At 51.3% G+C, this 13,644-nt stretch overlaps 6 protein-coding genes across 6 annotated transcripts; 1 reads left to right on the top strand and 5 right to left on the bottom strand.

Moving 5' to 3' along the window:
• Positions 1-309: 309 nt before the first annotated feature.
• On the bottom strand, positions 310-679 carry ANOM_010980 (uncharacterized protein; the record flags this gene model as incomplete). Its single annotated transcript, XM_015556236.1, has 2 exons — positions 310-424; positions 483-679. 2 exons carry the CDS (start codon positions 677-679, stop codon positions 310-312), a joined length of 312 nt encoding a protein of 103 aa, XP_015401681.1.
• A 705-nt stretch (positions 680-1,384) lies between these two features.
• ANOM_010979 (uncharacterized protein) lies at positions 1,385-4,015 on the bottom strand (the record flags this gene model as incomplete). The annotated part of the gene is made up of 1 exon (XM_015556235.1): positions 1,385-4,015. The coding sequence occupies one exon, from the start codon at positions 4,013-4,015 to the stop codon at positions 1,385-1,387; it is 2,631 nt and encodes an 876-aa protein (XP_015401677.1).
• A 1,563-nt stretch (positions 4,016-5,578) lies between these two features.
• ANOM_010978 (bifunctional chorismate synthase/riboflavin reductase [NAD(P)H] ARO2) lies at positions 5,579-6,958 on the bottom strand (the record flags this gene model as incomplete). Its single annotated transcript, XM_015556234.1, has 4 exons — positions 5,579-5,899; positions 5,953-6,419; positions 6,496-6,857; positions 6,924-6,958. The coding sequence occupies 4 exons, from the start codon at positions 6,956-6,958 to the stop codon at positions 5,579-5,581; spliced, it is 1,185 nt and encodes a 394-aa protein (XP_015401676.1).
• Positions 6,959-7,398: 440 nt separating this feature from the next.
• Positions 7,399-8,873, top strand: ANOM_010977 (putative lipoate--protein ligase; the record flags this gene model as incomplete). Its single annotated transcript, XM_015556233.1, has 3 exons — positions 7,399-8,382; positions 8,457-8,564; positions 8,619-8,873. The coding sequence occupies 3 exons, from the start codon at positions 7,399-7,401 to the stop codon at positions 8,871-8,873; spliced, it is 1,347 nt and encodes a 448-aa protein (XP_015401679.1).
• Positions 8,874-9,156: 283 nt separating this feature from the next.
• On the bottom strand, positions 9,157-11,229 carry ANOM_010976 (glycoside hydrolase family 154 protein; the record flags this gene model as incomplete). The annotated part of the gene is made up of 4 exons (XM_015556232.1): positions 9,157-9,677; positions 9,776-10,318; positions 10,384-10,682; positions 10,748-11,229. The coding sequence occupies 4 exons, from the start codon at positions 11,227-11,229 to the stop codon at positions 9,157-9,159; spliced, it is 1,845 nt and encodes a 614-aa protein (XP_015401678.1).
• Positions 11,230-11,662: 433 nt separating this feature from the next.
• Positions 11,663-13,350, bottom strand: ANOM_010975 (carbon-nitrogen hydrolase family protein; the record flags this gene model as incomplete). Its single annotated transcript, XM_015556231.1, has 6 exons — positions 11,663-11,839; positions 11,891-11,935; positions 11,996-12,208; positions 12,289-12,779; positions 12,841-12,977; positions 13,277-13,350. Coding segments are annotated over 6 exons (1,110 nt in total), but the record flags the coding sequence as incomplete, so codon positions are not given.
• Positions 13,351-13,644: the final 294 nt, after the last annotated feature.

The following is a 13,644-nucleotide window of genomic DNA, read 5'->3' as shown; positions in this document are numbered from 1 at the left end:
CATCCCTCAATAAACCCTCGAAACGAACCGGCTCCAGTCCCTGGGCGACTGCTGCTGGCCCCGATCACTGGGCCTAATGACGGCCACGCCTAATGACAGCGTAATATGTGATCGGGACCGACAGACACCCAGCCAGTCCCAACCCAACTCATCCTCCTTCCCCCAAAGCCCCAAAACGAACCAGCTGCGTCCCACTGTGAGCATGTTACCAACCCGATCACTGGGCCTAATGACAGCCACGCCTAATGACAGCGGAGTGTGATCAGGGCTGTAACATGCCCACAGCCCCTAGTCCCAACCCAAACCCCATCACTCGTAAATGATGGGCATGCCAGCGGCCCGGTGCTCATGACGCTTTATTTCAGCGTCATGAGCGCCGGGCCGCCGGCACTCACATAGGAGGAGACGGCCCTCCTTTATTATACTAAGATTGCTGTTAGGATACCTGTTTTTTTATTCTATGATCTTAGGATTTATCTTACCATTTTCTCGCCCGCGTGGGCCAATCTTCTCGTGTGGGGGAGTCCACACAGCTTTGCTGTACGGCATCTTTGGGATGCCAAAAAGATCGACGTCTTGTCACGAGAGACGCTTCTCGGAGCCATTCGTTTCTGGCTTTTTTCGTCTTCCGCTCCTCCATCTTGGAGTGCAGCCAGGTGGTGATTCTTGTGAGGAACATTGTTTATAAGAAGATAAAGGTTTGAGTTTTAGAAGTCTTAGTTGTTGATGCTGGGTTTAAAGCCTAACAGAAATCTGAAGACACGGGATGTTTGTAGACAATGAAGTATGTTTGTAGACAATGAAGTGTGCTTGTAGACGATGAAGCGTGCTTGTAGATGATGAAGTGTGCTTGTAGACAGTGAAGTGTTCTTGGTACAGGGAAGAGTTCAGAAGGGAGTGAAAAAAACCCAAGGTGACTGGTGTCGGTCATGATAGCATCATGGTCGCAGTCACTATAGCATCATTAATGACAATATCCTCAATGCCTTACTGCCTAACCCCCAACCAACCGGCGCCGACTCTCGGCCGGATTACCAAAGCCATTATATCAACCTCGACGTCAAGTCCAGATACACCCTACTGTTAGGGCTACTGGGACGACGTTGAAGAAGTTATCCGCGGAGGTGTAGTAAAAGCGCACGTACTGGCAACGACCCTATAGCCCATCGCTCCTTCTGTTTCCTTTCATATAATGACAGCACCTGCCTCGGCGGACCCTGGAGAGTCTGCTGCTAGTTAGAGGGTACCTAGCTAACTGTGGATTGGCAGAAACGCTGGTACTCCAACCAACCCAACCTTCAAAGACAGTGGCCTTCTACCATTGGCATAGTCGGCGATAGACACGTTCCTGGTGTATGTGTGTCATATCAGACTAACATCAAGGTCATGTCCGGCTGTCGCTTCGACTGATGGATGCCTCGCTGATGTTATCCATATCATTGGCCGTAGCATTGACAACTCGCAGCTTCTCCTTCGGCACAGTAAAGGTGACCTGGACGCGTCGATTCTCTGCTGCGCCCTCCACATCCCAGTCATCATCATCGAGATCTAACACACCATCCAACCCGAAGTCATCGCGTGTCATCCTCCCCGTCAACTCACGTGAAACAATATTGCCTGCTCCCCAGTCTTTGGCACCTTGTTTGCGTCGGAATAGTTCCGCCGAGGCACTGACGGATCGCCGAGGCAGCTTGGACTCGGTTTTATAATCGAGCAAAGACCCTGCTGGTCCAAGCACGGCACTTCTCCTGTCGATACCCGAAGCTGTAGATGCAACACTGCCGTCTTCAGATGACTGGGGCCGCTTTCGAGTCATAGAGAGCACTCGCCGGACGTTGCCGATCCACTCAGCCCTCGGTTTTGAGATAGAGAGGGGTCTTGGTATGAGGTCAATTGGGGAGGAGGGTTCAGGGTCGTTTCGTAGTAGATGTTCGCCTTCTGCTTGTCGTTGTGAAATCGTCGTATGGGCAGTTGAAAATGAATCAGAAGACCGGCGTTCATGGGAAATCACAGTACTGTTGGGTCGGCTCCAAGTGTCACGACTCCGATTAGATGCAGAACTCGACTTTTCTGGGGATTCACGCCCACTGCTTGGCTGGCTCGGATGATTGTCCATAATACCGTGAGACTGCTGAGCGGCCGACTTCGACGAGCCCGAAAGGTTTGAAGATGTTCTGTCGTCGTGCTCCGAAGGTTGTCTCTCGTTAGCTCGACCGACACTCGTTGCAAATGCCGTAACTCCCTCAGGGGAAGGCTCTGTAGGAGTCGTCTTGGGCAGTAAAACGGTGCTTCTGTGATGAGCGGCCTTGCAAATAGTGCTATCTCCACCTGCCGCACCATGTGCCTCGTCTTCTTCATCAATCGGATGCATATCGCCGGTCCCGTCACCTCGCATATACTCATTGTTACATTGCGACGGAGGCTGGTACATTCTTGCATTTAAAGACAACCGCTTGTTTTCAATGGAACAAGATGTTTCTCTTAGAAGGCCTGTTCTTTCAGCCATAATCTCGGAAGGCCTATGAGTACCGCAAGTCAGATGGGACTCTTCTGGACTCCAGAAAATAGATCGTTCTGTGCCCAAGGATAGTTCGCGGAGCATCTGGTTTCGAGTTCGACGTACTCGCCGTCGCCGGAAGTAGAACCAGAGAAAGACAGCAGCCGCCCCAGCGACAAAGGGAATACCTAAGCCGAGTCCGACACCAAGCCCAGCTCTGCGGGATACAGACGATCCGGACCCACCATCTGGTGAAGGCCCTGGATTTGAGTAGGAGGAAACCCATTTACCCGAAGTAACGTTGTACATCAAGGTTTTCGAGTTAACCTCCGTGGCAGTTATAGATCGTTTACTTGACTGTGATATGTGGTAGCCACCTGTGATCATCATCACTCCGCCCGGAAGCATGGTTGCGCCGTGTCCATAGATCCCAGTTCCTTCCGCTATCCCAGCATCTCCGGTCGGCGGTATTTTCCAGGCCCACTCGGTGGAGCCTATAGAGTCAGCTGCCAGTTCGAGGATAGCTAACTGCGGGTTGGCAGGAACGCTGGTGCTACCAACCCAACCTCCAAAGACGACCACCTTGCTTCCATCTGGGGAGAGAACAGCTGTATGGCCGGACCTTGGTTCCACTACCGAGGGGTCCCTAATGGCAAGCTCCGTTCGGCTCAGGCTCAGTGTAGAATCAATCGTGACAAAGCTCCAGCTGCTCTGCGGAAGTGAAAAGACAGCAACCTGTGACATATTGATGAATGCGTTTTGAGTCTGGCCTCCGATCATCAGAAAATCTTGTTGTTGTAACAATGTGCCACTCGACGTAGACCTATATGTTGCCTGTAACGGGGTAATCGTAAACCCAGCTTCAGGAATTGGAGGTGCGCGATCACCGGTTGCTGAGATCCGGTAGGAAGTCAGACTATCGGTTTTGGGGGGTTCCAGGGCTATCATGGACTGTGAGTAGTTGGCAGCAGTAATCCAGGTGGCCTCGGAGGCGCTTGCAAGTGGGCACATTCCACCAAAGACATAGAAAGAACTGTTAGTTGTATTGGTGGAGGCGTATGTAAAACCGGCAGCGAGATAATTTGGTCCATGAGGGTTGACGTTTGACTGGCCGGTCCCATTTACCTCGATTCTCTCCCATGTCCCATTGCCGGTGGAACTCGCTGCATCCGGGGTGAACTGCCATAACGCGCCATACCCTGAAGTATTATGACAATCTCCCGCATAGACTTTTAAGATGCCGTGTTGGTCGATAGCCGGAACGAGAGCGAGGTTTTGCTTGTAAAGCTGAAATGGAGCATCGTCCAGTAAGCTCGTATATTGGGGGTTGGCGCTGTCAATGTCTTTGGAGATGTTCAATGAGAGGAATTCAGTTGTATTGCTATCGCTGGGCCGTAATAGATATGCAATGGATCCGTTGTACTGCGCTGAGTACAGAAGATGGGACGGGGTGTATGGAATTGCAGACACTCGGCAGCCCAGGAACAGGACCACCAGAAGCGTGATAAAAGTATTCATTTTGGAGAGTAACAGTAAGATGTATTAGACAGTTTAGAGCAGCAAGATCGCTGACTTTTGCTGAGGAGTCTTCTCTTGCATAATTTGGCTTGCTTCTTCTTCAAGTGCACTCTGAGACCAACCATAGTGCGTCCAGGAAGACTAGATTGACTCGCAGCCGGTGCGTTTGGAAGTTTAGTGAGCCGACATGGAGGGCAAGGTAAGACTCTATAATCCAGGATGAAGTCTGTGAAGAGGACAAATTCTATATTCAAGAGGAAGAATTCCGACGTGAAGTCAAAGAAAGCACTGAAGATGAGTGGGATCCGTGCGAATAGCATGGTAAACAGTGACATCCCCAGCCACCCGATCGGGGCCGAATCTACGGAGTACATAGTACCAAGTAAAACCCCTCCACAAGAGTCATTATATTGACTGCGACGTCATGTTCAGATCGTCCTCCAAGGCTCCTGGTGCAACGTTGTTGAAGTGATTCGCTGAGGGGTAGTAAAAGCGCACGTAAACACGGGTCGTTGCACTGGCAACTGCGCCGTGGCCCATTTATCGCTCCATTTCAATATAATAAGCCAACAACAAACCTGTCCATTCACCGTTCTAGATCCCTTATGGACAACCAATTCCAAGAGAAATGGGTTGCGTAAGTCTTTTGGGCACGAGACGTTTTTGAAAGGTCATCCGATTATCTTATCGATAAAAATTTATGGAAGGATGGCGATCTGGCCTGCAGCAGCCAGTGGATCGAAGATAGTACTACTGTGTAAAGTGAGACATGCGCACCCAGCTAATTCTTTAGTAGCGTCTCTATTTGAGATCGAAGTAGATCTAAAGATCTACTATGACGAATAGCGGTCAGGTATGCAGGAGTTCAACGGGCAAGCACACGAGATGTGCCCGTTGAAGCCTCCGTCGGTCGATGATGATCGCTTGTCAGACTTTTGACGTGGTGACCAAGTGGGGCAACTCGAGTGTGTCTGCCAGATGGTATCCATACTACGGAGTACTAGATAGCGGAGCGACAGATTATCCGTTTGTCTGTTTGTCTATCTTATCCGTGCCCGTGAGGAGCCGAAACCCTAACTCGGCCGACAGGCTTGAGAAACCGCCAGCCCAACTTCAAAATATGTTACCTTTTGATGGAGACTGTTTTACTATATAAAGGAAATTAATAATTCTTCATAATATTACTCTATAATACTAAAATTCCTTTTAAGAGGCCTGTTCTTACTTTATTATTTTACGTTCTTGAATCTTCACGATGTACAATACCCTTTTCTTTCCTATATCTAAGCTAGTTGAGTTTAGGTTATAAGAAATCAAGATGAATCCTTAATTCAAGGAATTTAAGCTTAACTAGAACCACAGATCATTTGTCTTGTTGAAAGAGATAAAGTCTGAAGGACAATAAATAAGAGAACTTTTGACGGCGGTTAAAACACTTCCCATTTATATCTATATACAATTACTTTCTGGCATTCAATCCCTGGCCTCCATATCACATCCTTCATTCACATCACATCATGCAATTCGGTACACTCGGCTGTCGAGCTTTGCTTTGTTCTGATATCATGCGGAGTCGGGCTTGATCGTGGGATGAGTCGGGATGGTCTTAGGCAGAGGCGGGAGCAAGTTCTTCGCGCTCTCACGAGCATACTGGGCCATAAGGGCGTCCATGATGACGAGGGCGGACATGGTTTCGACGATGGGAACAGCACGGGGCACGACGCAGGGGTCGTGACGGCCCTTGGCCTCGAGGGTGCCCTCTTCGAGACCGTAGGAGGCGGTTGTCTGGGCCTGGCCGATGGTGGCCGGGGGCTTGAAGGCGACGCGGAAGTAGATGGAGGCACCGTTGGAGATGCCGCCCTGGATACCGCCGGAGTTGTTGGTCTTGGTGGTCAGACGCTGCTTGGTGGTGGTTTCGGTGCCGGTGCGGGTTTCACGTCCGAGACGACGAAGGGATCGTTGTGGATGGAGCCTGGCACTTCGCAGCCGCCGAAGCCCGAGCCGATTTCGAAGCCCTTTGTTGCGGGGATGCTGAGCATGGCGTGCGCAAGCTTGGCTTCGAGCTTGTCGAAACAGGGCTCGCCGAGTCCTACGGGCACGTTGCGGATCACGCACGTTACCGTACCGCCGATGCTGTCTTGGTTGTCGCGGAATTGCTCGATGACTTTGGTCATGCGGGCTGCAGCGTCTTGGTTGGGACAGCGGGTTGGCACGAAGGAGTCGACAGTTTCGCGGCTGATGTTCTCGACGAGGTTCAGGAATTCGGGGTTGGTGGCGGGAGAGGGGTGCTCAGGGGTGGGAGGGAAGAGGTATTCATTGCCGACAGAGGAGACGAATGCGACGATCTCAACGCCGTGAGAGAGGCGCAGGTACTTCTCAGCAATGGCTCCGGCGGCGACACGGCCTAATCTAGTCAGTATTGCTTTCGTCTATCTTTCCCCAGGCGTGCGGCCCCGCTCTGTGCATGCACGGTGACTCACCGATTGTCTCACGAGCACTGCTGCGGCCACCGCCGCTGCTGGCCTTGACGCCATATTTCTCGAGGTAGGTGAAATCGGCATGGCTGGGGCGAGGGTACAAGTCCATTGTGCTGCCACCGTAGTCCTTGGGCCTCTGATCCTCGTTGCGGACCATCATGCCAATCGGGGTACCAAGGGTGACACCGAATTCCGTTCCCGACTGGATTTCCACGCGGTCCTTCTCATTTCTAGGGGTCGTCAAAGCACTCTGACCGGGACGTCTCCGGGTCATCTGAGGCTGGACATCGGCCTCAGTAAGCTCCATTCCTGGAGGGCAGCCATCAACGATGCAGCCGACGGAGCGGCAATGAGATTCACCGTAACTGGAAGAGGCGCAACATGTGAGCTTTTAGTTGTCTAGGGCTGCAGGCTTTTTGCTGTGAACTCACGTGGTGACCTTGAAGTATTCACCCCAAGTTGACATGATGAACAGTCGATTTATTTGGTTTTCTTCTGGAATTCAAGAAATGTTGGCGGGGTAGCTCGATATGAGGGGTGTTTTCTTGCACAGCACCGAACAGGATGCGCAAAAGTGATGGCCGAAAGAATTGAGAGGGACGACTTAATTGAAAGTCAACCTAACGATACCCCGCGAGGATCTTCAACGAACAAGAGATCATATGAAACCCACTCAATGATTCATTGCATGATGAAAATAAGGTGAGAAATATGGCATCTTTTTGCTTTCTCGATCCGGTTTAGCGTCCGGAGATCGGAGGCCCATCGGCCTGAGTCACCAACACTTCGGAACCAAAGTTCATTGGGCGGTGAGCAGACACGGCGTACGGGTCGGTACGACTTTATTTCCATACTCCATACAGTCAGTATGCTACTATCTTTAGTCCCTAATGCTCTTCCGTCTCAATGCACCCACTCCAACGAGGCTCATGCCTACTATCCTCTCTCAGAATACCAACATGGTCAACTACAGCGCTTCGTCCTGTCTTCGTGCGATATAATTCCTCTTTCTCCTCCGATCAATTCGCCCAGCTCGCCAGCCGCGAATCCTCCCAGCACCAGATCTATCAGTCCCTCTCAACGGACCCATATGTCAACTTATCAATTGAACATTTCCTGCTAGAAAATGCCCCACCAGACTCGAGCATCCTCTTCCTTTACATAAACCGGCCATGCGTTGTGATCGGACGAAACCAAAACCCGTGGCATGAGACCAACCTCCTCGCCCTTCAGAATGACCGCGAATCAAACACCCAAGGGAAGAATGACAACGGCGCACTCCTTGTGCGCCGAAGGTCCGGCGGAGGCGCTGTCTACCACGACGAAGGCAACCTGAACTACAGCGTGATCTCACCCCGGACAACATTCACCCGAAACAAACACGCAGAGATGGTCGTGCGGGCACTGCATCGCGTTGGAGCTACGAACACAAGTGTGAACGATCGGCACGACATAGTCATGTCAACTGGACAGCCACAGCCTCGAAAAATCTCCGGCTCGGCCTTCAAATTGACCAGACACCGCGCACTTCACCATGGAACATGTCTACTGGACACTCCGAATATCAACCGGCTGGGCTCGTTCCTGCGATCGCCAGCTCGGGACTATATCAAAGCGAAGGGTGTGGAGAGTGTTCGGTCTCCCGTGGCCAATGTCTCGTCTGTCTTTGTGGATGCTATGATGCCTTTCTCTATCGAGCGCGTCATGGCTAGTATTATTGAGGAATTCGCCCAGATGTATCAAGTGGATGCCGATGCTGTGCGTCGTGCGCAACGTGCCCATGTCCTTGAACCGGAGTTGTATGCGGGCGATACCTGGGTTGCGGGCGCAGTAGGGGAGCCTCAGGGCTACGGAGAGCCTGAGATTAAAAAGGGTATTGATGAATTGACGGTACGAGTTAGAAACCAAAGTTTACCTATTACTTCCCCAAACTCATTGGCGCTGACCAACATCGTTTAAAATAGTCCTTGGAGTGGAAATATACCCAAACACCACAGTTCACCTTCTCCACGTACCCCATTGAAGACGATCCACGTGAACGGCCTTTCCTACCATCCACGTTGCCGCATGCGGTAAATGAACTCCCCCTGGTACGAATTCAAGATTTTGCTCGCTAACTAGTTCAGACACGTGTGTTCCTCCGCCTGAAACACGGTGCTATCATCGAGAGCCGTATTTCGACCTCTGGAGATGCATCTGTAGCTTTCAAGCAGGCTGCACGCGTGCACGAGGCTTTAAACGGCCGTAAGCTCCACGAGATTACTCCGGCTCAGTGGCGTGAGATTTTGCTGGATCGACTTGGTGCTGATGTAGAGAACAAGACTTTGTTGGAACTTGCTAAGTTTATCGGGAATAAGCTCGGCTGGGACACTAGCTCTTGATGCTCTGATGGTTGTTATATAGATGTATTATAAAAGACAATGTATATTATTATAGCTGTGCCTACGGGCCTATATGTACAACATGTATGGTTTGTTTGTAGAAGGCTGCTGGGGTACCGTGCCTACAAGCCACAGTCCACAATAGTTAATCTCCGGTCACCTGCCACTTAGTAATTCAGCCTACACAAAACTAGAAGAATCAGGATGCAGCGGACAAGTTCAAAGATTACGAATCAACTGAAGGTATATTTCGTCCCACATATCTATCTAGATACCATTGACTTCATTGACCACCGCTCTCTATAACCCGTTTCAACCACTCCGGAATGGCAGGTAGCCGTTCCCATTTCTGCCGCCATGCATCCCCATCCCCATCCCCATGAGCAGGCAAAGCAAAGACAGCAGTCACGAACCAACGCTCAGATCCAGAGCGCAGATCAGCCCCCAAAGAGGGCAGCAGAGTACGGCCATACATGAGGTTCGAGTTAGGATCAGCGAGGACCACCCTCCCAGCCCGATCCACACCAGGCAGTAGCTCTACAATGCCCACGGCTCCAACAGAGGAAACCGTGAGCGCCTTCTGAGATTCCTGCAAAGTCCCCTCGGAGGGCCGGTCCGCTAAGGAGCCCAGAATCCGGCCATTATCGCTCCGACACCCGTAGATGGCGAAAGCGCCTTCAGATGTCATGAGGTCTCGCCCTGTGCGGACGCGGTGCGCGCGGATATGCCAGTTCTCGCTTTCTTCAAGCGGCGGTATCAGGTATGTTTCTACTTCCACGTCTGACCAGGGCTTCCAGGTGGAGGCTAGCACGGGGATATCATCGTGGTATTCGATGCGGGCGTTATTGCCAGTCGCCGTGTTTGCCAGATGTCTCCCCCGTCATCGGAGAGGGCTAGCATACTGTCTGGGGCGTGCTGTTCCAGTTGGTAGGAGCCTGTCGGGACGGAGTATCCGAATGATGCGCTGTAGGCGAATTTGCCGTACTTTGCCTGGGTTGCCTTTAAGGGGTAGTGGCAGGCTTGTCCAGAGGAGAGCAGGAATGAATGGCCGCCACGGTGGACTACGATGTGCTTGGGATACTGCAGCGCTGCAACAGGCGAGAGGGAGGCGATTGGGTATGGCTCCTCCTTGGCTGCCCAGAATGAATGTGTTTCTCCCAGTACCAGAGGGACAAATGAAAGACAACACCAATAGGGTGAGCCGGGAGAGTTATAGTTCTCTGTCAGGTACATGTTTGCGTATGAGTATCCGAGATTCAGCGTTCCGTCACTGTTGAACATGTCCTCTTGGGTTGCCCACCAGCGGAAATGTCTCAACAGAAGGCCCTTGACAACACCCCAGGTGAGTGGTGCCGGGGGCGCGACGTCTGCAAAAGCAAGGGCTCCCCAAAATCCAGCCATAGCGAATCGATATGTCATGGACCTTCCGAAGGGGATGGCAGCTCCTGTTAGAAAAGGGCGCACAGTCAGTACTAATTGCGGGCTGGTTGAGTTCAGTGAGCAAACCAACCATCTGCATCAAAATAGTACACGAAATCAAGGGCAAATTGTCTCGCCCTTTCTCGATACCGTTCAGCCCGTAGCGGGTCGAAATCGGCTGCCAGTCTCGAATAAAGTAGTTGCAAGAACTGGATTGCAAACGAGCCGGAGTAGTAATCCATCTGATGGTGACTCTTTGGACCGTCATTGCTCCAGCCTCCACCAACATGGAAGGTGTCCAAATGATCCATATCCGCTTCGATACGGGGAAGCGAATAAGGTGCACCGTTTCTCCTCAAACCCAAGTTGGCAAAGACCCGGAACCACAACCTGAAGGCGTTCTGTGGTGAGTCTCCTGAGACCACTATATAACCATGCGTTGTGTGGGGTCATACCAGTTCGTATTGGGCATCTCACGCTCATTAATACTAGCCAACCAATTCGCAACATTGTGCTTCTGCTGGATCGTCAACGGATCCCAGAATACATGCGGAGCGACTGCCAACGCAAACCCAAGGGGACACATTTCCACCATGCGCTGGTCGAGATCCTCTATATCTCCCCAGTACTCTGGACTCTGGGGATCCGTCCCGTTGATGAGTCCCTGGTACCAACGCACTGCATCTGGGTACTGATATCCGCCTCCCAGTAGAGCAGCTAAACCCCACAGTGGACGTGCGAAGCCCTCAATCTGGGCACCACCTTCGTCGAAACGAGTCGTCGACGAACCAATCTTCACTCGACTGCATCCCGGTGTGAAGCGCGGAACGAGAGGATCCAGGAGTGCCCGGCATGCGTCTTGAAAGTCGCGGCGGGTTCGAAAAGGTGATCGGCTGAAGGCCTGAACGGGGGTCTTTCCGTTGGCATGTACTGACATTATGTGTTAGTGTTACGCTGCTGAATGGCGCTTGGTCCTATATGCCATACAAGCATATCATCGGCTGGTCTGATCTAGTTCCAACCAGGCGGTATATATTCAGCCTACTGAAACCGACGGCGGGTAAGATCGGGGTTCTTTCCGATATTGTCTCCATGGAGGTGATCATCCGTATGAGGATAGTTGAATATCGAAGCAAATCCGTTTCGGTCATTGGTGGATTAAAGTGGCCGGGAGCGATTTAGCCGGAAGTTACAGGATAATAAGAATCGAAACTTATCCGATTTAGTGTCTAGACCCTAATTGACTCGGGAATGCCGAATGATGAGAACATCATCAATCAAGAAGTATCAATGCATTTCATAATGGTACAGTTGGATGAGCGGAGAGATAACATTGGTTGCAGCTTATTGGCCCTGCCAGAAACAAAACCCTACTCTTCCTGCTCGCCATTGGGGGTTGCAGCTTCCAAAGGCGTTGACAGTCCCACCCGATCAACGGTTCGCGTGTAAGCAACTCCTCCATTTACGCGATCCTCATGAACAACAAGGTCCTTGCGGTTGGTATCGACGAGAAGGCGAATGAGGTCAGGGCGCATGTAATGTCCTCCCTGAAACAGTGTCAGCATAGCAGAAGCATTGGGGATCAGCGGGGGTCTTACGAAATCCGCCAGGGACTTGGAGAGATGGCACTCATCCAGGTCGATCTAGTGTTCTAGTTAGCATCTTCTACCCTGCGACTGAAGTGGTCAAATTGAAGCACTCACATCAACAATCAGCAGACCCTGGAAGTCCTTGTCGGGATGAGGAACAAGATTCTGTCCATCAGGGCCAAAAATACGGCCATGACCATTGTAGATGTGGGGATCCTCCAGCTCCTTTCCAGGCGGCGTGTTCAGCTTGATACCCTCGGCAGTGATGCTTTGCCAGGGTGCCAGTGTGAAGGTGCCCGTCTCAATAGCATAGGCTGGCGTAACGAGCTGCGCAGACTTCCATTAGACCTCAGAGCGAGCGAGATAGACAGGGATATCATGAATCGATCAGGTAGAGTATGACTTACGTCGGCATTGGCTTCAGCCACGTTGGTGAAGGGATCGGGATACTTCAGCGTCTCCTTTCCAGGATACAGTGGCCAAGCAGCAACGTGAACCTGCTCACCAAGAGAGGCGGCATACGCCTTCATAAATGGGTTCATATTTTCCCAGCAGTTCAAGTGACCCACACGACCGATCTCGGTCTGGATAACAGACTCAGTGGTATCACCCGTGCCATCTCCAAAAACCAGACGCTCGACGTGGGTAGCGCGGATCTTGCGGCGGTGATTGAGAATGTCACCGGTAGGAGAGATGAGGACTTGGGTGGTGTAGAGACTGGCCAGATCCAGTTCCGAATAGCCCAGAGAGACAAAGATCTTGTTGGCTCGGGCTGCCTCACGGATCCGACGCATCTCCTCAGAGTCCGAGGGCAGACTGTTCTCGCGATACTTCTTGAGCAGTGGCAGACTCTCCTGGTAGTTCACCTTCCAAGCCCAGTATGGGTAGCCCGGGATCCCTGTGATAGTGGTCAGATCATGATAAAGTTACGAGTATTACGACAATGGCATAATACATACAGAGCTCGGGGAAAGCAATGAACTTGCAACCAGCCTTTCCAGCTTCGTTGATCCAGTGAATAGTCCGTTTGACGGACTCCTCGAGGTCGAACCATCCTGGCTCAGCATTGACTGCTGCGGCCTTGTACTTCTTCAGACTGGTGCCATTGTGTGATAAGAAGTATTGATTTCACGATGCAAAAGAAGGGATGTAAGATACAGTGAGCTTTACCGTTGCTGCTGTGGAGAATAATAGATGAAGAACTTGAAGACAGTTAGAACTCTTCCCTTTTATATCTGCAACTGCTTACTGATATCCAACTCACAGACTTCATATCACGTCCTTCGCTTTGTATCATGCAATTCGGTACGCCCGGCTGTCGGGTTTTGCTTTGTCCACTATCTAGCATCTCTGAGGTATCCTACTGCTACTTCCCAGCCCTTCCGAAGATCTTACCATAGAGGAGCCTCATGACAATTTTCTTTCGGGATCTGCTCATGCAAGAGGGGAAGTTCCACAACACGCTCAGGCCTAGTCACTCTGTCAGCTACAGCCCATACATTCATTCGCAAGGGCAACTTACCTAACACAGTGGAAACCCTGTGCTCTGACTAATGTTTCACAATGCCCCTCAGGTCCAAATCCCGCTCCAACGCAGAGTGCAACATGGCCTGATTCGGGTCTTTTATACGGTGTATCACATATGATATTTTTTTTTGGGATACCACTACTATTCCCAGACAATCTTATGCTGGCAAAATCTTAGGTTAGACATCCGTCGGGACCGCGTCGATCACCGTTGTTCCGAAGCAGAGCCCGTGGGG

This window comes from Aspergillus nomiae (genome assembly GCF_001204775.2).
Source record: "Aspergillus nomiae NRRL 13137 chromosome Unknown contig00546, whole genome shotgun sequence".
Taxonomy (NCBI): domain Eukaryota; kingdom Fungi; phylum Ascomycota; class Eurotiomycetes; order Eurotiales; family Aspergillaceae; genus Aspergillus; species Aspergillus nomiae.
Note: the sequence above shows the minus strand (reverse complement) of the source record. Positions and strands in the feature narration are given on the sequence as shown.